Source organism: Hippocampus guttulatus, chromosome 21 (genome assembly GCF_054856545.1).
Source record: "Hippocampus guttulatus isolate MCC_2025c chromosome 21, RoL_Hgut_1.0, whole genome shotgun sequence".
NCBI lineage: Eukaryota > Metazoa > Chordata > Actinopteri > Syngnathiformes > Syngnathidae > Hippocampus > Hippocampus guttulatus.
Window position 1 is genome coordinate 10,983,958 of NC_141281.1, and position 23,748 is coordinate 11,007,705.

At 47.0% G+C, this 23,748-nt stretch overlaps 2 protein-coding genes across 4 annotated transcripts; both read left to right on the plus strand.

The window, feature by feature from the left end:
• Nucleotides 1-722: 722 nt before the first annotated feature.
• spata13 (spermatogenesis associated 13) lies at nt 723-17,809 on the plus strand. 3 transcript variants are annotated; one of them, XM_086102467.1, is made up of 13 exons: nt 723-826; nt 7,979-9,229; nt 11,082-11,501; nt 12,524-12,668; nt 12,743-12,876; nt 13,070-13,249; nt 13,801-13,980; nt 14,234-14,413; nt 14,549-14,781; nt 16,149-16,278; nt 16,355-16,730; nt 17,176-17,250; nt 17,332-17,809. In XM_086102467.1, the coding sequence occupies exons 1-13, from the start codon at nt 818-820 to the stop codon at nt 17,511-17,513; spliced, it is 3,495 nt and encodes a 1,164-aa protein (XP_085958593.1). In that variant the 5' UTR covers nt 723-817; the 3' UTR covers nt 17,514-17,809. The 3 variants fall into 3 exon arrangements, with proteins under 3 accessions (XP_085958593.1, XP_085958594.1, XP_085958592.1); XM_086102468.1 differs by lacking the exon at nt 723-826 and adding an exon at nt 4,546-5,816; XM_086102466.1 differs by lacking the exon at nt 723-826 and adding an exon at nt 7,328-7,489.
• A 98-nt stretch (nt 17,810-17,907) lies between these two features.
• Nucleotides 17,908-23,748, plus strand: tmprss7 (transmembrane serine protease 7). Its single transcript, XM_086102492.1, has 18 exons — nt 17,908-18,098; nt 18,695-18,899; nt 18,967-19,097; nt 19,174-19,241; nt 19,346-19,539; nt 19,618-19,653; nt 19,857-20,085; nt 20,271-20,395; nt 20,517-20,623; nt 20,701-20,807; nt 21,405-21,541; nt 21,635-21,742; nt 21,908-22,015; nt 22,089-22,205; nt 22,743-22,917; nt 22,986-23,254; nt 23,331-23,467; nt 23,554-23,748. Exons 1-18 carry the CDS (start codon nt 18,039-18,041, stop codon nt 23,713-23,715), a joined length of 2,475 nt encoding a protein of 824 aa, XP_085958618.1. The 5' UTR covers nt 17,908-18,038; the 3' UTR covers nt 23,716-23,748.

Genomic DNA, 23,748 nt, shown 5'->3' on the forward strand with positions numbered 1-23,748 from the left:
CCTCTTTTCTCCTTGCTTTTTGGGATGGGCAAGCATGAAAACCCGTGAAACAATTTGACGGGGAAAAAAAACGCACCAACTGGAAGGTCCAGTCTTTTGACTGAGCTTTATTTCCTAAGAGCAGGAAAGAGGCGTGACTGCTACGCCACCAGCCAGCGTGTGATTGGCCGACAGCGAACAGTCACGTGCCGATCAGCTAATCAAATTCCGAAAGCATTTCTTGGACCCCGCCCCACCTTTTCACTTCATTTGCTCGCTTTAGTAAGAAGAGGGCGCGACTTTCCATATCATCCGACGCTTGGTTGGCCTGTTGCGTGACAGTCAAGCGGCGGTCAACCAATCGAATCCCTCCGGGCTCTCCTCAGCCCCGCCCTCTTTTTGGAGACAACTGCAACAAGTGCATTAAGATGCTCTTCGTCCTCTTCGAGACGTACTTGTTTTAAACAGTAGTTTTCGCTGCCATACGAAACAAGTTTCCTCCACCACCAACCCGAAATACTTTTAATCACTTCAACTTTGCGTTTCAGGCACTTATATCTTCTCGCAAAGTCGAATTTAAGGAACTTGTTGGCGCGACTGAAGTTTATTGGCGAGTGCTCGTCAGCTAGCATTAGTTGCTACTGCTAGCCCCGGTTTTTTGTTTTTTTTCGAGGAGCCGGAAAAATGAAGTAGAAACTATTTCTTTTCTTTTTTTAAATTGCATTGTTTTCTTTTTAAGTGACTCCCACTCGACATGGACGAGGGGAGCGACGCTTCAGAGAAAGCCCGGCTACTTTTCTATGGCTAAAAAGGGTCAGGAGGGGGAACATCAGAGACTATGAGTACGGTAAGTCGTCCATTTTGTGTTTCTAAGAGAACTTTTTAATTGAATTTGTGTTACCGCAGTTATCTTCGCGACATCATTGCGACTCCTGTGTTCATGTGTGTGTGTGGGGGGTGGGGGGCAGGGGTTATGGTGCATTACAGTCCTGGTTGTTATAGTGATGTGGGAAGGGGTGGGAGGTAGTGTAAGGGTGCTTACAAAGAGCTTTATAGGCCAAAAGAAAGTGAATCAATGGCAGAAAGAACGAGGCACTTTGGCTCCAGTTCTTCACTGGTCCGAGTGTAGTGTTAATCCCTTTCCTTGCATTCAATAGCCCCACCAAAAACCCCCCAAAATGAATACATTTTAGAGAAGACAGTCATACAATAATAGCATTAATAATAGCTTTGATTTATAGTGCCTTTCAAGTGACCCAAGGATGCTTAACAATAACTCATGAGGATAGTTAAAATGAGTTAAAATTCGCAATGTCATGAAAGCTGCTTCTTGTGGGGGGTTTATGAAAGAGAAAGCATGGTGGTAAACCTCTCAAGATGATGCACAGAAAGGTCCGGACCACGTTTGGCAGTGGTGGAAGTTCAGATCAGCTGATAACGGCCCGCTGCCCAATTTAAGGTACGGTAAGTAGAGTACTTTAAAAGATGAGAGTATTTATCACTGTCATAATTTTTTTTAAATCAATTAAAATCATTCATAGGAAAGTATAATTGGTATGCAAAACAGATTATACGCAACGTCCACTTCCTGTCGTCGACTTTCTCTTTCATAATTGTTTGCCGCTCATGAATTTGAATTGTTTCAGTTCCTTCAACGGGTTCAAATTCCATAGTAGGTGTTTTTTTATTTTTAAAGCCGGCCTCAGTATCGGTGTTGATTCTTGACAGGGCTCGTCCGTGTATTGTATTAAATTCCCCGGTTGTCTGTCGCTATGACAGCGGATCAGGTGCACGCTGTTTTGCGCCGTCCGTGCGCGAGCACAGACATCCCTCCCCGGTGCAGGCCAAGCTTCCCACGCTCTCTGCGTGGTAGGGGGCGGGGACTTCTGCCATTCACCTTCCCGATGGCACATCCTGAAATGGGGAAGTCCACGTCAAAGTGAGTGAAACGCGGCTTTGTAAAACATTTCGTCACTGCACACGGAACATGTCAAGTAACCGTTCAACATTCTTAACCGTGAAAGGATGTAAAGTACCTTCCTAACAAGCAGGAAATTAAAACCACTTAACCTTTCCTATCTGATGTTGGCTTGGTAAAGGGGAGTTTGAAACGATGAATTGAATAACTCGAGAGCCTGTCTTTCAAAGCCGCACATTCATAGTCACAGATACTACAGTGTAGAACTTGAGTGACTTGACATTGCGGTGTACTTGTTTGTTTTTTAAAGGTATGTTGAGTTACCGTTGCAGGACGGGTGTACAGCTTCTGTTTTTATGCTATTGCTAGTTCATAATAAATTCTTCTGCGCTGGTCTCACTGAAAAACATCACATTCGTTATGGGCACTATTGGAGGTAGCTAAAGCCTTTCTCTTCATATTTACCCCCCCCCCCCCAAAGAGTGGAGCGCATACTGGCCTAGTTCAGCCCCCAGTCCCAAGTCCCGACCCCCACCTTACTGGCTGCAACCTGGTGGGCCGCTTGCAAGCTTTGGAGTGTCACTCGAAGTCAGCGCCGAATAGCCCGCTTGTCTGCCTGATTAGGCTATCATGTGTAGATGAAACCACACTCGAAAGCAAAGCTGTGCTAATCACTTTAGCAATGGCATGGAAGGGGAATATCACACACACACACACACACACACACACACACACACACAGAGGACTTGTGCAGTGTGTTAGGATGAGCTGACTCTTAGCATCTGCTAATTGGTCTTGAGCGTTTTGAATGTTTATTCAAGCGAGCTTTGCACACCCAATCAAAAAAAACAATCGCTAACAAGGCATTTTTAAATGCGCCAAATGAGTCCTGTTGTTTTCATGATTGTTTGTGAAGTTTTGTGTGAGTTTAATGTAGCATTCAACAAATGTAAAAAGGTATATATAGCTTCTTGTTGCTTTCAAGCTTAGCTTGTAGCAGACGAGTGCACATTGCAGCATGACGTCTTTGATCCACTGGTGAAAAGCACACTTTGATTCGCTCCTCTTTCGTCTATAACTGCTTCAGATGCCAAAAGTGGATGCAGGAAAGTGCTTAAGATTGCACGATTGTCTGTGTCTCATGTGTTGTCTGGTTTTATTTTGTCATTTTTTTGTTAACTTTTGCTTTTGATGGCGGTGCGGACACCCGCAGCGGCTCCTCTTGTTTTATGTTGAGAGGCAAGAAATTTCATCTGTGCTTTATGTTACACATACATACAGCACATTTGACAATAAAGTTGTATTCAATTCAATATATGTATAGATATAGGAAGAAAAAATAAAATATACTAAATTGAATATGATTGTTCTGAACCTGTGATTTTATTCCAGGAATATTTTATTTTTGTAATCCCCCCCACCCCCCACTCGTGTTGACATGGTTGAAATGTTGTGACTGATCATAATTTTTTGTCATAACAATCACAATCTTGAACTGATTGCGAAAATGAATTCCCATCCAGTTAAAATGAATGTACATTTTACATGGATTTGACAGAAACATGTTTATGGAGAACGATTACAAAATAATTTGACAATTTAAATGAAATATAAGATACACGTTACCAAAACAAATTAGAAGAATATCATTTTTAATGGACATGCAACAAAGAAAAAAAATTACGCGTTCCAACAAAAAAAAGTAAAAATAAAATCTTGTTTTAGTACCTCTTAAAAACAATATTTCCACATATTTATTTATTTACGCAATTGACTAACCGTGACGTATCATAATTGAATACTGTGAATTCAACCAGGGCGTTATTATTTTCTTCTTACATTTTCCAGTCCATCATAATAACTCGACAGTTGGGGTTTGGTTTCAAAATAAACGTAAAAGAAATGTTTTGTGATGAATTATTTTGATACGAATACCCGATGCAAAATTGCCTCACTCAATGAATATTACTGCCCCGTACTGAATAATTTATTTCTCCCTTCTTTGTGTGTTACGTCTGTATTTTACTGCCCCGGGTGTCCAAGGCGCACACACCAGAACCGATTAATGGCATTTCCATTCATTTGAATGGCAAATGACAATTTGCGCGATCACTGAACGACAAGACAACAAGTATGTCGTCCGGTACCTTCATGATGCTGAGAAAGGCTCAGGAAAAAGCGATGGAAAACGATAAGCACCCATTTTCCCATGATCCGCCCTCGTCTGGAGGCCCTGGGCTCTAATGCTCAGCTCTTTCCGCCCTTAATGAATTTGATCCCCGGCCCAAGGCGAGAGACATACCTCTGCAGAGGTGACCTCCGTCTCAGAGTTTACTCGTGGCTTGCTTTTAGTTTTTTCTCCCTTTTTTCTCCCCCCATCGTTATAGATATCAGATTGTTGGGGGCATTTTATATTTTATAGCTTAACAAGAAGGGACTCAGTGATGGACGTGTTCCGCTCGGTACATGGACGCAAGCTCGGTTGCTCCCGAACCAAGTGTGCATGTGCCCCCCCCCAGTGCGTGCATGTTTACATATCTGCATGCATGTTCATCCTTGTCTCCAGGAGTCTAATCTGAGGCTGGCTCCAGCTGGCTGCGTGAACCTGACGGGAGGGGTGCTGGAGGGTGGGAAAGGGAATTGGGCGTGCGACTCCTCCCTGAGCTCTTCATTAACTCAAGACCAGGACCTCGGCAAAGAAAAGCAGCATGCAAAAAACAAAAAAAACAAAGCGAATGCGCCAGAGTGCGCATGTATATTAAAAAAAAAAAAATTTTTTGTCACATAATCATTATATTGTAGAAATCTTACATTTCAATTCCGTTTTAATCCCGTTTAAAAAAAGACGTAAAATTTTGCATATTCTTTTTATTAATTTTACTATCATAAACTCAAAATCCTTACCTTGAATATTTGTTTGGAAAAAAAATGGTAAAATATATTTTTATTAAGAAAGTCAAACTATTCCTTATGCCTTTGTTCTCATTATCGTACTACTTATTCTTGTAAAATTGGGGTTTTTATTCCCCTGTTTTTCTTGTAAAATCCCAATTTAATTATTGTATATATCCCGTGATGTCGGTACGGTGGGGGACTGGTTAGCACGTCCGCCTCACAGTGTAGAGGTGCCAATTTCGATTTTGGCTCCGGCCTTTCTGTGTGGAGTTTGCGTGTTCTCCCCGTGCCTGCGTGGGTTTCTTCCCACATTCCAAAAACATGCATGGCAGGTTAATGTGCCACGCGAAATTGTCTCTGGGCGTGAACGTGTGTGCGGATGGTGGTTTGCCTGTGCGCCCTGCGATTGGTTGGCAACCGGTTCAGGGTGTACCCCGCCTACTGCCTAAAAATAACTGGGATAGGCTCCAGCACGCCCGCAACCCTCCTGAGGATAAGCGGATTTGGAAATTGATGGACGGATGGATATTTCCCTTTTCCTTTTCCTCAGCGTGTCCCAAAAATATATTTTCCTGAATAATTGTTGGGGTGCATCAAATGCCCTCTCGAGTAATATTTGGGGTGCCAAACGCGGGCTTTGGGGCACCGAGGGGTTGAGGGAGAACAGTCAGTCGAGCGTCTGTCCCGGGATCCAAATCCAAGAAAACAAGCCCAGTTGACTTGTTGACATTCCTCGCCTATCTCCTGTCTCCTATCTCCTGTCCCTCTCCCGCCTTTCGAAAGCGGACAGGAAAACAGATCCCGCTGCTCTTCGTCACTCCTCGGCGTCGGCACAAGACGACAATTGAGAGGGCAGTTTTGAAAGTGGCGCATTGTTCCTGGGAAGCGGGGTGCTTAGTGTCAGTCGGCGGGCGGCGCTCGGCAGCGACAGCGCCGCGCTCATTGCCAGGGGTGACGGAGGAGTCATCCGGACCTGTGATGCGGCTCTTGTACTGGACGCGAGGTTTTCCTGGCTCCGATTGAGGCAAGCGTGCGTGCGCCACCGTTGTTGTTTAACGTTTTCTTACTAGGAATTCATATTACACCTGGAGGAAAAAAACTCGTTTAATTTTGCTAAATGTGATCCTTTTAAATGGCACTTGAACATTGTCTTGAGTAGTTTTGTCACAACAGAAATATTCTGACTTTGATACCAATATCGTGAAGCCGCAGACTTTAATTCAACAAAAATATGTGGTCTGTTTTAGCATTTTGGGGGCTTCACAATACCGTGTGATGCTTAACTCTTTGTTTTAGGTGTCAGATTAATGCAGTCATCTTAAACTGGGAGTTGTGGATTGTACATTTAGCCTATTTTATGATGAAATGAATAGAATTACTAAAAGTGCGAGCAGTATTGTGGTTCTTTTCTTGCAAGGGTGTCAAACTCATTTTTGGCGCGCGCCACATTTTAGTTACCGTTTCACTTGGAGGGGCGTTATGACTGAAACCATATAAAGAAGCCAGAAATAACCATTGATTCAGCTATTGGTTGTTCCTACCATGAGGGGTTTGTATATATATATATAAGAGCTATAATATATATTATATATATTATAGCTCTTATTTATTACGTATGAGAATTAAACATTTTGGTAGACATTTTAGACAGGATCATGCAACTTGACATGTTTGAGCTTCTTTCGTGGGCCGCATAAAATGATGTGGCGGGCCAGATCCGGCCCCCGGGGCCTTGTGTTTGACACCCATGTTCTATCGCGTCACTCTTAGAAGAAATTTCCGAATGTTTTTGCAGCACCAGCCACGCCGAGTGAACACCATTGCCGCTACAAAATGGCACCCCAACCAAAAGTTATATGCCGGAGAAACCCGTGGACAAAAAAACCAAAACAAAACCTGTGTAGTGCATCAAAGATGTTTGTGAAATTGCCATTAACGTGCCGGAAGCATGGCAATTTATCGCATTAATCACAACGGATTAGCATTTTTCATCGCTTAGTCATGCTCGGAGAGGCCCGCTTCAAAGGGCCAGCTGCGTTAACTGCCCACTGTGACTCACACACACACACTTACACACAGGCGCGCAATAGAAGACCCCAACCTGGGCCTCCTCGGCTCCCCTCTGACTTTCAAATCACAGCACCGGCGTTAAATGGACGCCATGTTCCAAGTGATGGTCATGCTAGTCATCCAGTGTATTGTAAACAAGCATTATCTGTGTGAGTGTGTTCATTTCCCAAGTGCTCGCTCAATACTTGCTACTGCAGTAGCTGCAACACAAGTGAGAGGGGAGAAAAAATAGCATTGCTTCATTGCTGGGCTTATTCTTCTATTTTTAGACTGTAAAAAAGTTATTCAGGGAATGTATAGAAAATGTTTGGAGGGGGGGTTAATAGTGTGTACACGCCTGCCTCTGGATGTGAGTTGACATTATCAAATGGATCTTTTGTTCACGGTCTATTTCCGTCAACGTGTTGGTCGAGCAGTTGTGAACTTGGCAGCGCTTCTCATTTGCATCGTACCTCCCCCGCAACGATTTTTTCCCCACCCATGACTTTACGGCTTGGCACGGCCAAGCTCCGCTCATTTTTAAGCGTCTTGACTGACGACACGGAAGCAAGAAGTTGGCTTCTGATAAGCGGCGGCGCGTTTCTCCAATTATGTTGCGGGCGTGGTGACTGGAGGACTTGTTGCCGGGTCTGTTAACTCATTCACTCCCAAAGACGTTTTTAAACATCTTTTCAGACTTGGTCCAGAATTGGCTGGTACTGAATGAGTTTTAAATGGTATTGAGAAAAAAAAAGTTAGGAGACGCTATAGAACTTAAAGTTAGAAGACACATGGGAATTGTTTTGAATTGTGAAAAAATTGAAAAATTCACCTTAAAAAAATGCAATCGACATGATGCAATAGCGTTCGATTGTGTAGGTGGGGCGAGACAAGTCTTATGTAAGGATGTCTTGTGATCAAGTGTGGCTCTGGAGCTTTACCCAGTCAAGCAGATAATATAATGGTTGTATTTGTCTTGTAAATAAGAACCGGTGGTACCGCATGTTATTAACTCATTCAGTACCAGCCAATTCTAGAACCAAGTCTGAAAAGACGTTTAAAAACGTCTTTGGGAGTGAATGAGTTAAAAAAAAAAACCCCCAAAAAAGTCATAAAAGTTTGTGTTTTCTTCCGCAGGCAGAACCAAAGGACAGAGTCTCGTCTATCAGCGAAGACTCTTTCCCTCGCCTCCCCTCCTCCGGCATCGTGGACCCTCCGATTCGGAGTCGCCCCTTCAGCGACTCGTACCCGTTCCACGGTCAATCCGAGAGGAGCCTCGCCCCGTACCTGCAGCCCGTCACCGTGGGCCCCGCCGCCACGAACGAGGGCCACCCGAACGGCGTGGGCGACTCCTCCGGGAAGCCCGGTTCTTCAAGAATCATGAGGCTGTTCTCCAGCTCCAGGAAGGGCTCCTTTCCCGCGACCGACAGTCCCGCCGCTCTCCCCGCGCTCGGCATGGTGGACTCTTTTAAAAAGTTGCGCACCTCCGTGCTTCACGGGATTCAGACTCGTGGCGCAAGTGGACTCGCGTCCTCGTCGAGTCGCGAAGCAGAGAACAGGCACACCCTCAGCGCCGCCGAGTACCCGTCAAAAGGAAATTTGACGGCGAGTCGCTACGACTCTGATATCGACGAAGACGAGGACATCACAGAGGGCCTCCAACGCAATACCCGCTTCTCCCGAAGTATGAGGAAAGCGTACGGAGCGGGACGCATCACCATGTTGGACATGGACGAGGAGAGCCACGCGGCAGGTTGCACCGACCACAAGAAAGCAAAGATCAACGGGCAAGCGGAAAACGCATCGAATGCGACCGTGCTGAGTCGACTGAGCAAGAGCGCGGATAACCTTCAGGTTTTTAAAATCCCGTTCCGGCGCAAGGCCCCCACGTCGTCCCCTCAGCCACCCCCCCAGAGGACTACAACGTCAAACGGGACTCTGAATATCCAGAGAACCTCCAGCGCCTCCTCGGTGGACCTCGGCAGTCTCAGGAGGAGCCCGGTAAGAGTGAAGGGACAAATGCTGAAGTTGATGGGCAGCATTACCGACGTGAACGTCTTGCGCCGGCCGAGTCGCTCCCCCTCGCCGGGACCCCCCGTTCCCATGTCGCCCCTGAGCCGTCTCCACGACGACTACTCCCGACGCGTCCCTTGCCGGAGCACGAGCGAACGACGGCGCCGACCCTCACCCGTCAGACCTCGGGTCCTGTCGGCCGGGCACACGCCGCTGGTTCACGCCCCACTGGTTCACGCGCCGCCGAAAGAGGACGTTGCCACGCTCCAGCATCAGATTTCCACGGAAGACGGATTCCTGGAGATTACCAACTGCGGTTTTGTGTCGGAAGACCAGTTGCCTCCTGATGATCGAAAAGCCGAGCCGCAAAATGAGGTAAGCTGGGAGATGATTCATTAGGTACACAGAGCTCCTGACCATTTCGGGCAAGTCACTTAACTCATTCACTCCCAAAGACGTTTTTAAACGTCTTTTCAGACTAGGTCTAGAATTGGCTGGTACTGAATGAGAAAGCACCATTCTTGCTCACATTCACAACTCCGGCCCGTCTGCCGTATTTGATCAAGCTAAGACCAGCCCCGCACCAAATGACGTGCTTAATATGCACATTCACCGAACCCTTCATGAGTGAAAAATAAATATATTTTTTGCAAATTCAAGATATTGAAAAAAACCCCACATTTATTACAAATAGGATTGTTCTGGTGTCACTGTCATGCACATTCTGTCTGCTGTTTGTCCTCCATGTGATGTATTGACTCGCGCCGGGGTCACATGCTGGACCCGGCTGTCCTGCCCTCGAAGGAACAGGCCTGGTTAATGATTAGGCTTTGTTTATGATTAGCAGCCACTTGCGCAAATGGACCAGAATTGTGGGCGGGCAGGTCCAAACGAGCGCTTGGCTTCGACAACTCAGTCCAGCGCGGCGGCGCAAAGTCCAGTAGCAATGCACTTGAGTCCTTGCTGAGCGAGTTAAAAACTCTGGGTCTGTAAAGTAGCTTTTTTTATTTTCGAATGTGTGTGTGTGGTTTTGAGGATGCTTCGGTGACTTTAAAAATCCGGCGGCTGGGTCCAGATACGGGCCCGCATGTGTTTCACAATGGTGCTTGCGCTCTGTGTGCCTTTCCGCTGTGTATGCGGCGGCGGTCCCGGTCCAGATCGGGAGAACCAAAAGGTGAGGTTTGATTGTTGCCAGCTGATCAGGTCAATATTTGCACGTGAAATGAAATATAGCATGATAGCGTTTCATTGCGGAATATTTGTGCTCTGTTTGATAGGAATTAGATTTTTTTTTTTTCCCCCTGGGAAACCTGATTATATTGATTCAAGTATTTTTGCGCATGATTCTCAATCCAATCAAAACTCTTCTTGGGTACGTTCGAGGAGCAGTTGCTCTGTTTCTGATGAACAGATGCACTCCATCCGTGCACAACATCAGCAGTCACCGATATTTTTGGTGTCACAGATCGGTTTCACATGAATTCATGTTTTGACAGACCGGTATGGTCTGTTTGCCAACTATGTCACGCTTCGTTGTTTGTGCCCCCACACTATCAATTTTTTTTTTTCCTCAGTATACTTTCTGCAATGCCCTCACATGTAGAGAAGAAAAACCACGGTCGCAGGTGCGCTTTTAGTTGAATGAACTCCAGCAGACTCATGTAGAAGTTGTGGTGGCCCGTTGCTCTCACACAGGCCCTCTCACAAAAAAAAATTGAGTTTGAAGGTGCAGTAACTCATGTGGGCGGAGCCATGAAATTGTTGCTTTCCAGTGAGCCGTTGCCAACTTGGAAAAAAGGGAGACAAAGACACTCCCATGATACATTATTGTGTTCCTTCTGTCCCAAATTTTTATTTTGGTCGTAACCATTCCAGAAAATCTCGCATCTTAAATATGACGTTTGGAAACTGATGCAAGGCATTTCGTGCTTTTGCGAGCTTTTCCAACACATCTTAAGCAGAACAGGCTTGGTACCAGAGAATCGCCTCTAGCGATAAACCGGATTTGAAGTATGACTGCTAATATTGTCTCTTAAATACAGCTTTCTTTTTCTTGGAGGGTGTCGGTTTCATCATTTGGCTTTTTCTCCTTCCGACTGATCAATACATCATTTTTGTTCAATCGCTCAGTGCCAAATGTTCCACGGACCAACGGTTGGGGCACACTGCACGACATCTCTGTACATTGCGGGTTATTGACCTGTCACTATTTCTTGTGATTTTTCAGGTCACGGCGGAAGAGCAAAGGGAGGAAGCGTTGCAACCGGATGCCGACTCGTCGGAAACCAGCGGCAGCACCTCTGCTCTCTCTCCGGTCTTCATCCCGGAATCGCCCACGTCGCCCCCCACAGAAGCCACCGCCGTCAAATCCCGGCGACGGAGTGGGCGCCCGAGACCGCGGCCCATTTCGGACTACGGGCAGCTCCTCTCCAGAAAGCACTGCATCCCCGAAGAGGTGGGCGAGGTGAACCCCGACGAAAGGACGCACCCGCTCCATCCGGAATGTATCAGGAACGGCGTGTGCGAGAGCGGCGACGAGTGCGGCGTGAACGGGCACGTGCCAGGCAAGCGGCAACAGCGTCCCGTCTCTGTCATGGGGGTGGAGAACTTGTACACCCCCGACGTCGATGAGGACCAACTTCCTTCTGTACGTTTCTCTTATTTGAATATGTCAAAGAGGCTGTGTTCTGAATCACTCTTTTTCTCTATCTTTCTTGGCTCAAAATGTGGCAGATTTATTATTTTCATTCAATTCATTAGCACAGGTGCGTATGTCTGCCCCCCCCCCCCTCTCAAAAAAAAGGAGGCTGTCATGCCATTGTATAGTTGTATAGGTTATCCCAGGGGTCGGCAACCCAAAATGTTGAAAGAGCCATATAGGACAAAAAAAACAAAATATGTTTGCAGCCACAAAAAAATTAAAGCCTTCTATAAAACGTACAATGAAGGAAACACATGCTGCATGTACGTAGGAGACTGGACTGTCTCAGAATTGTTTGTTATTCATTTCTTTGTTGTGTGTTCACAAACGCCCCATTGAATTTATTTTGTGACTTCCTCGCTTGATTATATTTGTTTTGGTGCATTATTTTCGCTTTTCTTAGTGTCAGTGAAGTGATCATTAATTTCCGTTTTTCTGAGGCTGTCTTTGAACGCCTCTGGAGTCGAACGAGAAGAGAGAAGGCACGGAGTCAGACGCAGACGTGTCTGTGTTTGTCGAGACTGTTAAAAGCATAAATAAAGTGTATGTTTTAAAAAAACGACAACACCACAGCTCTCCTTTTTCGGAGCTGTAACATGTATCTCTATCTATTTGAGCTATATTAGCCTACTATCAAAATCTTTTTCCATTTTCAAACATTTTTTTATAAAGCTCCAGGGAGCCACGAGATGTCGCTAAAGAGCCGCATGCGGCTCTGGAGCCGCGTGTTGCCGACCCCCGGGTTATCCCCTATTTAGTGCCCTAAATGTAGCCCAAAATGCATCTTGAAACCAACCGATGGCCCCCGGAAAAGTAATGCCTCCCATGATGCATTTTGCCGACACAGCAAATCAGGTTACCATTTGCGTGGTTTTGTTTGAGTCGCTGTGCGAAAATCGCTCAAATAATAGAACAAAACATTTCACTTCTATATTTGATGTAACCCCTCATCTTGTGTTCCCCGACAGCCTCTGTCACGGCCACCCATTCCCTCCCACCAGGTGCCCCCCTACAAGGCAGTCTCGGCCAGGTTACGCGCCCCCACCCTCTCCCAGAGCACCCCCATCGGGCTGGACCGCGTAGGCAGGAGAAAACTGCACCGAGTGCTCAGCGGTAGGGAAAGTTGCATCGGAGAGAAGAATGTGAATCAATGCCTTGAACTCTTCAATTTTTTTTTTGCTCCGCAGACGGCGTGTCCAAAGTCTCGGCGGCGCTGGACGACAGCGTGAGCGAGGAAGAAGAGGAGGAGGGGAGCTTCGACGAGCTCGCCGACGTCACGCCGTACCTGGAGCCAGGCGTGGAGCTTTCCGTGCTCGTGGAGGTGAGCTCGCCGACGCTCTCACGTTGACTTTATGACATAAGGGTTGATCGCGGCCGCGGGGGCTTTGCGAGTGCGTCCCGCCCCCGAGAGGAGACGTGAGGATAAACTGCGTGTTCGACATGTTTGGCATGTTTGGCCGTAATCTTTCGTGTTCGACACGGGCTCATCGGCCTTGTCATGTGCGTCGCCGCAGTGGATCAGCTCGGGCCACGCCGTGTACGCTGAGGCCCTGTGGGACCATGTGACCATGGAGGAGCAGGAGCTGGCCTTTAAGGCAGGCGACGTAATCCGCATCCTGGATGCCTCGCACAAGGACTGGTGGTGGGGCAGGGGGCCCGACAAGGAGGCCTGGTTCCCCTCAAGCTTTGTCCGGGTGAGTGCACTTCCTGACCCGCTTATTTGCACTCCACTTGTAAACTGGCTTTACTCCAAAGAAAAGCCAATCTTAACGCTGCGTGTGCGTGGGCGTGCGCGTGTGTGCGCGCGCGTGTGTCCAAGTAAGTCTACCACCCGCTCTGGGTTCAACTGGTCTCTGTGACAACCAGTGTTGAGTGACAGTTGAGTTTTAATTAGCCTCTTTTTTGATTGGCAGATAGACATTTGTTATGTAATTGCTTGCTGCTTGTTCAAAGATGCCAAGCAAGAGCTGGTTAAACGTTGCCCAAATTACATAAAGTTGCTCTGAGGCTTTTTTTTTTTTGTGCTGAAAGTTGTTCTTTTGTACTTTTTTAGTTGCGCATGCAAACTGTCGAAGAAGCTTTTTAAATGTATGTGTGTGTTTCTATGTATAGTATGGATATGCATACGTGCAATATGTATGCATACGAGTGTGTGTGTGTGTGAGAGAGAGAGAGAGATTATTATTATAATTTTTTTTTTTTTTTTTTGAATTATATCTTCTATGTTCCCGTCCACTTGTTTCAGGTGCGCGTGAACCAGGAAGACTCCAGCGCGGGGAGTGTGGAGAGCATGGCCGACCAGGAGGACCCGGCTCCCCGCGAGACGCACAGCAGTCAGCACAGGCAGCAGATGAGGACCAACGTGGTGCAGGAGATCATGAACACAGAACGCATTTACATCAAACACCTGAAAGACATCTGCGAGGTGCGCAGGCATCGCCTTTTTCTTTATAAGCAGAATCAATGTTGACCACTTGGCCGACCTATTCTTGAGATCCAAAGTTTTATTTTAATGCAAGCGCCCAGCCTTTTATTCATATAAGCCGTCACGCTGGTCTTTTTCCTTCAAATCGTCGTCATCCTGCTTCAATGTTCAACTTTAGCTTCCAGCGCTCCCTGTAGGCCAGTGTCTGAACTGCTTCCAGAGTTCAAAATGTGAGTATGTTCTTTCTCTGCAGGGTTACATCCGTCAGTGCCGCAAGCACCCGGAGATGTTCAACGAGCTCCAACTAAAGACCATCTTCAGCAACATTGAGGACATCTACAAGTTCCAAAGGCAGTTCCTTCGCGACTTGGAGAAAAAGTACAACAAGGAGCAGCCTCATCTCAGCGAAATCGGCTCTTGCTTTCTCTTGCAGGTCAATACAGACGATATTGGGTTTTGCTGGTAAAATTTTAGGATGACACTAAAATGTAGAGGACCTAACCTTTTTTGAGGCGAACCTAACTCTTTCATGCACCCTCTCTCTTTCTTTTGTCCCCCCCCCCCAAAGGGCGAGGGATTTTCTATCTACTCTGAGTACTGCAACACCCACCCGGCGGCCTCTGCCGAACTGCAGCGCCTCATGAAGTCTGGCCGGTACAAGCACTTCTTTGAGGCCTGCCGCCTCCTGCAGCAGATGATTGACATCTCCATCGCCGGCTTCCTGCTCACTCCTGTGCAGAAGATCTGCAAATACCCTCTGCAGCTGGGGGAGCTGCTCAAGTACACCCCCAAAGACCACAGGTACTGCTTGCCTCCTTACAGCGGAGGAATGGATTTTTTTTTTTTTAAGGGGTCAGCTAAACATGCCTTGATGCCTCCTTGTCCCACGCATATCTTATCACTTCACACAAACGCATATTACAGGATATGGGTCGTAAACTCATTTTAGTACAAGAGGCTGCAGAGACATTAGTGGATCACATGAATCACACAATAGGGCTCGAAATCACGTGTCAAGCTTCGCGATCGAAATACTTGAATATATTGTTTGACATTAGTGAAGTGTGAACATAAATTGGCTGATTAGCAGTGACTTAAATACAATGCAATTCCTGCGGGGAATATGTAAATACAATCAAAGTGCTCTTGGGTCAAACTTTTTTATTGTCAATGATTTAATAACTTTTCGGGGCGAAACATTGTGTAGGACGAAACTAAATTGAACTTAAAATGAGATGACTAAAACTACTCATCCTGTGACGCTTGAAGTCGTGTGTGTCTCAGAAAATGGAGGCTTGCAGGGTTTTTTTTTCTTCCACATCTTTGACTGTCAGACAAGTATAAAAAGAAGTTAACTGTTGTCTAATAAATTAAAATAAGGTAAAGCCACTCACCTTTTGATCACATGTAACGTAGACCCTACGGGTCAGTTTTGCCACTGCTTAATGACGTTTCCTGCTTGAAATTGTGTCATCGATGATCACGTTTTGGAATTCACATCCTGTCCGCCTCCCTCAACTCAACCAGTGGTGGGTGCGTGCAGCAGTTTCTCAAGCGTGCGGAAAGATGTTAGTAAAAATGTGACTGGTAGCAAGGTCGCTTGCAAAAATATATATGTGCACCTTCTAATATAACAAATGCATCAGTGCTATGAATACCTTAAATTATGTCTACTGCTGCTGAATTCGCAATCCCCGTTCGTCTAAGACAGGGGTGTCAAAATCATTTTTGTTGCGGGCCACATTTTAGTTGTCGTTCTCCTTGGAGGGCCGTTATGAATTAAACCATATGAAGAAGTCAAGAATAACAGTGGTTCGGTCACAAGAAAATGCCTACAGTATCACTCTTATTTATTACAAATGAGAATTTGAAATTTTGGTTGAGATTTTAGCAAGCATCGTAAAGTTGCCATCTTTGATTTGCTTTCGCGGGCCACGTAAAATGACGTGGCGGGCCAGATCTGGCCCCGGGCCTAGAGTTTGACACCTGTGGTCTAGACATGTAACAACATGGTGATGGGAGTTTTCCCTCAAGTCAAACTGATGTGATGCTGTGTGGCTTTGAACATCCCTGACTGCGAACCCACGTTAACTAGCATCTAGTAAAACTATAAATAAGTAAATCTGCTCACCCAACTTAATTTGTGTTGCTGTTCCCGGTGCTTGCAGGGACCACGGCGGTGTGAGCGATGCCTATGAGGCCATGAAGAATGTGGCAAGTCTGATTAACGAGAAGAAGCGGCGGCTGGAGAGCGTGGACGCCATCGCTCATTGGCAGGTGGCCATTCTCCGCTGGGAGGTGACGACCACGTTCGAAACTAAGCCAAACCGCCTGCCGATTGCTTTCGGCTAAGACTGTGTCGTTGGTGACGCAGGGACCCGACGTGCTGGTGCGCAGCTCCGAGTTGATCCACTCTGGAGAGCTGACTCGAATCCTCCGCCAGGGCAAAATGCAGCAGCGCAGCTTCTTCCTGTTCGACCACCAGCTGGTCTTCTGCAAAAAGGACGTCCTGCGCCGGGACCTCCTCCACTACCGAGGGCGGCTGGATATGGACCTCACCGAAGTGCTGGATGTTCCCGACGGGCGGGACCCGGGCCTGGGTCTGACCCTGAGGAACGCCGTGCGCCTGCGCCACGCCGACACGCTTGAGTTTGTGTGCGTGCTGTGCTGTCGGAAGCTCCAGGACAAGGAGAGGTGGCTGCAGGCCTTCAGCAAGGAGAGGCAGCGGGTCAAGGAGGACCAGGAGATGGGTGAGCCTCCCACAACTTACACCTACACAACTTACTCCTACAACTGCTCAACTGCAGATTTTAACTGGGAAAAGTACATGTAAGGCCTGAATTAAAAATGGCGACTCTACCCACCGGTTAATTGTTTTGATTTCTCCATTGCCGCTGGTTCAAATATGCTCTCGACATGCTACTACTCCGCAACCCCTCCATGCATCCCTCGCCCCCTTCTACTTATTCTGCAGCATGTTCCTGGCTGATCCCTTATACCCGCTGCCACCTGCTGGACAAATTGGACCTGATTTACAATGCAGACAAGCCTGATCCTTACTCAGTCAATGAAGATTAAAAATAAATAATTTCAATCAATAAACCATATAATATCAAGGAACACGCTTAAGAATTTAGGTTGTCAATGCAGGTCAGGGCTTCTCATCGTGTTTTGATTCGTATGGTTTGTTTCCAGGAATAGAAATCAGCGAGGAGCAAAAGAAGCAGTCGATTGCGAACGCCAGAAGAGCAAAACAGGGCAAAATGCACAGTAAGCAAGCATAATATTCATGTTTGATTATTCATCAATATATTTGAGCTTTTTTTTTCGCCCCTTCAATGTTCCTTCCAGCTGTGGGCTACTCCGGCTCCGTGCCCCCGCACCACCAAAACCTCCACCCGCTCCACCAGCGACACGTGACCATCCCCACCAGCGTCCCCCAGCAGCAGGTGTTCGCCCTGGCCGAGCCACCCAAGCGAAAGCCTTACCAGCTACTCTACAGCATCACCCGCAGCGCCTTTTTCAGGAAGTGAACCAGACATCCGTCCATTCCTTTGAATGTACTCGTTTGTGTGTGTTTTGTAACATGTTGTTGACTGTGCCTTGGATGAAGAAGGGGCGACTAGTGTTAAAATACCGACTGTTTTGTTCTGGTACCCCTCAACTGTGTCTCTGTGACAATGATGCCTCATCTGCTTTTATGTTGACTCGTATTTTATTTCACAAAGGCTGGACCCTTTTTTTTTGTTGTTGTTGTTTTTATTTGGACTTCTGCTGCTGAACACCCTTGTCTGTGAATAACATTGTAAATAAAACTCTTGTATTGAAAGACACGGTTCCAGGCTCTCTCCCTGGGGGAGACATTTTGTGCCAAAGGGAGTCTGTAATGACGGTAACGGGATACGTGCGTTTATCCTGACGCCTCGGGTCTTGTTTCACATGCCGACTGACTGTGCAGCGTGCTGGATCTTGCTCTTTTTCCCTACTGAAAATTGATCTTTCAACAAGAAAACTGGAAATGAGGAGATAAAGTGGCCTTCAATGGGGATGCCCATGTCATGGGCCCAGAGTGCAAGGAGAGCGGAGATGTCGACGCATCTCAACAGGACGCCGTCAGTGTAAGAGCATATGACCTTTTTTTAAAAATTATTATTATTTACATACAAAGGGGTTTAGGTCAAATTATTGGTGGAAGGAAGTTTGGAAACTTTTCTTGCTCTCATTTTCATGTTTCACAATTAGGTGAAGACTTTTTCACATGTCCTGTTACGATAGACATGTCTGCTTTTATGTCAGCTGGTGAAACTGGTGTCATAGGCAATTAAATATTACTCCACAGGGTATTCCGCAGGGGTCAATCCTTGACCCCATTGTAAAGACTTGTGTAGACTCTCTTCACTGTATGTTCCCTTCTCTCATTGAATGTGACTTTTTTTTTCTTCTCCCCTTTCGTGAGTCTACCCTGCTGCATATGGAATGACACCAAATGAATAATACATGTGTAGTAGAGTAATTCAATTCGGCGGAGTGGGGATGAAGCAGCATTACAATCACATCTTTTGTCATTTTCTATTACTGTACAAAGTGTTTACGGATCTTTGAACATGCATTGCTTGACATTTCGCGGTTGTTTGTTCTACATCATTAATCACATCCTTGTCAAGAGTAGGCCATCTCAAAAGTGTAACTAATGGCCCTATATGTGTTTCTGTAGTTCACTGACGTATCGGTTGAGGTCTCCACGGTGGACCACACGCTGCAGAAACTCTGCAGGATGTACAGGAAGACGAGGCGGAAGCCCAAAGGTCTGTCCAGGCTGTGGGCTTACCTGCTGAGCATTCGGCATCTGGCGGTCATCATCACGGCTGTGGTCTTTGTGCTAGTGGTTGTCCTGTGGTCGCTGCTCTGGGTCTTCATATGTAAGTGCGTGCTGACCAAGATGTGCAAATAGTCGGTCATTTAAGTCTCATGCTCAATTGATCCCAGTTCGACGCGAGGGCAACAGTGTCGTGTACTTTGCTGGGATGTTCCGCGTGGCTAATGTGGAGTTCATCCCGGAGTACCGCCAGGCCGGATCCCACGAGTTTGTCTCCATGGCGACCAGAATACAGCATGTGGTATCCGGGGTGTTGTACTGTGCATAATACACTTTGTGCACTCAGACTGTCTTAAATGTTGTTGTTGCTCCTGCAGGTAAGCGGCGTGTACAAGATGTCCTCAGTGACTCGCCTGTACAAGCACGCCATCATTTCAGACCTCAGGTACACTCTCTAAACATCAATATCCTACCCACTCAGCTCGTTGAGACAATGTCTTTATAAACTCATATGGTCTTGTCATATACTGTATGTTTGTAATCCCTCAGTACCAACAACAAGGGAGGCGTGCTGGTGCACTTTTGGATGGTGTTTGAAGTCCCTCACCTGAAGAGCGCGGCGGTGTGTGAGGAATGCGTGGCCGTCATCCTCAGGGACTCGGTTCACACCAGCCTGAAAAACCGCTCATCGGTGGGCTACCTCCTGGACCTCCCTGTAGACATCGACTCCATCCTCGTCAATGGTGGCCCCCTGTTGGTGATGTGTGGAGTTTTTCCTTTTATTAAAAAAAAGAAAATGACGGGTTTGCTCTTTTCTGCAGCTGTCCGACGCTCGGATTACACCTCCAATGCAGCAGGTAGGTGGATGTTTTGTCACCTGAAATAAATTTAGTGATAAGGAATTCGGAATTGCGCTATGAGTACCATTGTCTCACCTCTTCAAGACTTATTTTTGCCATTTTATTTTTTAGGTCGATAGTTTAATTCAATTAGAGTACACACATAGTCTTTACTGCACACCAAAATATAAGAAATAAACTTTGAAATATGAATATTACAGGATCCCAGTGTATAGACAAACTTTACGCCAGCCTTCCCGGTGCGAGGGTCCCTCTGAATGTCTTTTCATCATGGGGTGGCATGCGGTGCCACGTGAAGCTCACCGCCGTGCCCGGTTTTCTCATCCGGCTGACCGTCGCCTCCTTCCAAATCGAGCCCAGTGACTGCGTCCACGACGCCCTGACTGTGTACGACGCTCTTCTGCCCATGAGGGGGCGAGTTCTCCACAGGTGACTACTACACCTCCTCATCAAAAACTGAATATGAAAACTAGAGCTTCCGAAAACCGAGGCTGCTGTAGTCCACTACCAAGAATAAATTTCTTTGTTTTTGACAGGAGAAGGGTAGAATAATACTGAGGGGGGGGAAAAAGTGAATTATTATTTTTTTCCATGTGTGTCTTCATTGTTTGCAGGCTGTGTGCGCCTTTGTCCAGCTCCATCTCCCTCGTGTCCACTTCCAATGTCATGCTGCTGTCCTTCACCATGTCCAGCGGAACCAAGAGCTTCAGAGGACACTTTGAGGCCATCGCAGAAGAGTGTGGGTCATCTCTCTTGTTTGATTCTTAACACACATGTACCGTGGATTCGAAAAGTCTGCCACGAAAACATGGCTTTTGAACAGGGATGTGACTTCTTATATCCACTGTTACCCTCCTCAGTGTGCGTTTCTCGCATCGCGTCACAACCGCATGCGACAGGCCAGGTCTACAGCCCCTTCCACCCAAGCCTTATGCCCCCCCACTGCTCATGCACGTGGATCTTTCAGGTAACGCTCCGACATACGTTCCTTACGCTCTGGTGTTCCATCGTTTACCTTTATTTCTTTTTTCAATTTTATTCTAGACTCCTGACGCTGCGTTGGGGGTTGCGCTGCAGCTTCGAAACTATGTGCTGAAACCAAAAGACATGAAGGGGTGTGAGCATGGATGGTGGAGGGTCAACGAAGTGATGTATGGGCAAGAATAACAGATTTTTTCCAAAAAATCTTATGGATATGCTGCAAATAGTGAGCCCAAATGCCACTAAACGTGTTATTCAATTATTTAAACATTACACAACACAGCAAAAAAATATTTTTCATCATCACATAACAGTGAGTGTTACCTCCTGCTTGCTAAATAGTGATCCAAAGTGGGTTATTAGCACTTTCTAAATGTTAATCTCTGCTCTTGGTCAATACATGACGACAGATATGTTTGCCACATTGTGAGCCCACATATTGCTGAGCTACTAGTTTTTTGCTTGCTGAATAGTGAGCCCAAATTTTGCCTTAGCCTTTCAACTGGTTATCATATTATTTAGTCACACTCGAGTACAACACGGTAGTTCTATTAATCTATAAAAGCCCAGAGCGTGACCTCCTGCTTGCCAAATAGTGAGGCCACATCGAGGGGAAGTGATTTATCCTTTTGTAAAGGACTAATACAACTGCTTGCTAAATTGAGCCTGCATGTCGTTTACAGTAACTAGTCATTTTCCAGCTGCCAAATCATGACCCCAAATTAGTTTTGCTCAAGGAAGCCGTAGAATGACGTTGTCGTCAACAGTTACTGCGGCAGCTACGTGGGATACGAGAGCATATTTCGCATCGGAGAGTGCACCGCCAAGGTGGAATTTCGCTGCACGTCCCGAAGCGCCACGCAACCTTTTCATGTGACATACAGCAGCTACAACATCAGCCAACGTAAGGGGGTTTGTTGTTATCTGTGAAGAGGGAGTCTAAGGTTATTGCACGGGGTGCCTAATTCTGTTTCTGCCGCTTTCGTCCTTCCCTCAGCCTGTCCGGAAAGTCACTTCCTGTGCTCCACGGGACTCTGCGTGGAGAAAAGTCGACGCTGCGATGGGCTGGACGACTGCCAGGACGAGAGCGACGAGGTCTTCTGCTGTGAGTCAAATTGTTCTGAATTGGCGATGACTTTTATTGTAGCTCGTATAGAGAACTTTTTTAAAAATATATTTCAAAAAGATTGAGCATTAAAAAAAATGAGAAAAGTGTAGAAACGACTTGCATAATGTTGAAAAAAAAATGTCACTTGTCTTTTCGTTACAGCGAGGCCCACCAAAAACTGTGGCGGCAGCAGCCCTTTGCATCCTCTGTTTGTCTGTAACGGTGAGACGGACTGCGCCAACGGATTGGATGAAACCAACTGCACACAGGGTGAGATGTCCTTTTTAAGACTATGCATCATATCTTTATGCCTGTGGCTCTGAAGTGTTTTGCTGTGCGACAGAAACAAGCTGCTCAGCCGTCAGCTATCATTGCAACAGCGGCTCGTGCATCCAGAAAAAGAACGCCAGGTGTGATGACATCGCTGACTGTCAGGACGGCAGCGACGAACTCGACTGTGGTGAGTAAACTAAATGGATATACTCTACTTCATTTCTACTTGCAAAAAAAAAAAAATGTATACCGTATTTTCCGCACTATAAGGCGCTTCGGAGGATAACGCGCACCTTCAATAAATGGCCTATTTTGAAATTGTTTTCATATATAGGGCGCACTGCATTATTCGGTGCGTATAATAAAAGCTACAATTGTGGTTGCAGTTGCGTTTTGCATCCACTAGGTGGAGTTACGCTAAAGGGGAATACACTACAATACAATACAGCTTTATTTATATCGAGCTTTCACAACCGCTGTAGCTCTAACAAAGCGCTTTGCAGAACATTTCAAATACTACGTCCAAGAAATCTGAATATTGATCCATATATAAGACACATCGGATTATAAGGTGCACTGGCGGCTTTTGAGAAAATTGAATACTTTTAGCTGCCTTATAGTGTGGAAAATTTCTAAGTTTCGAAGTGGCACATCCACAGTCTCAGTAGGTGCGGCTGTTTTGGTGTTTATAGTGACTAATATAAAACGATGATGTCATCCGCAGCCTGTGGGCTCCCCGACCACTCGGTGGCCCACCGCATCGTCGGCGGGACCGACTCCGAGGAGGGCGAGTGGCCTTGGCAGGTCAGCCTGCACTTCTCGGGTCACCTGATCTGCGGCGCCTCCGTGCTCTCACCCGATTGGCTCGTTTCAGCGGCGCACTGCTTCAGCAAAGACAGGTCGCTTCTCCGTCTCCCTATTTCTGTCACCTGGCAGCTTCCTCAAATTGACATCCGAACCCACGCAGGCTGTCGGACCCGCGCCGCTGGCGGGCCCACTTGGGCGCGCTGACGCAGGGTTCCGCTGGGCACGTGGCGGAGATCCAACGCATCGTGGTGCACGAGTACTACGATGCTCGCACGCTGGACTACGACGTGGCGCTGTTGCGGCTCAAGAGGGCGTGGCCGCCCTCCCTGGGCCCGCTGGTGCAGCCCGTGTGCTTGCCCGCCGCCTCACATGCCGTCACTGCCCGACACCGCTGCTGGGTGACAGGCTGGGGACATCGCTTTGAAGAGGGTGAGGAAATATTCACATATGTATGGATGTACATATATATAATACACACACACCGTATATGTCTCCTCCCCCGCAGATAAGTCGCTGCCGTCTGTGCTGCAGAAAGCCCAGGTGTCCGTCATGAGCCAGACCGAGTGCAAGAAGACTTACGGCCCAGTGTCGCCGCGCATGCTGTGCGCGGGGGTCCCGTCGGGGCAGCGCGACGCCTGCAGGGTGAGCCCCGCTTCCGCACGAGCCTCCGAAATGACACTGTTTCAATGTATGCGATCCGGTTTCTGTACTCTGCTGTGATTGGCCAGGGGGATTCGGGCGGGCCGCTATCCTGTCAGGCGCCAGGCGGGGGCCGCTGGTTCCTGATCGGTATTGTTAGCTGGGGTGCGGGCTGCGGCAGACCTGGCCTGCCCGGGGTCTATGTCAGGGTCACCAAGTTCACGTCGTGGATCTACGGCCACATCAGCTGACAGCCCCGCTCATTTAAAAAAAAAAAAAAAACT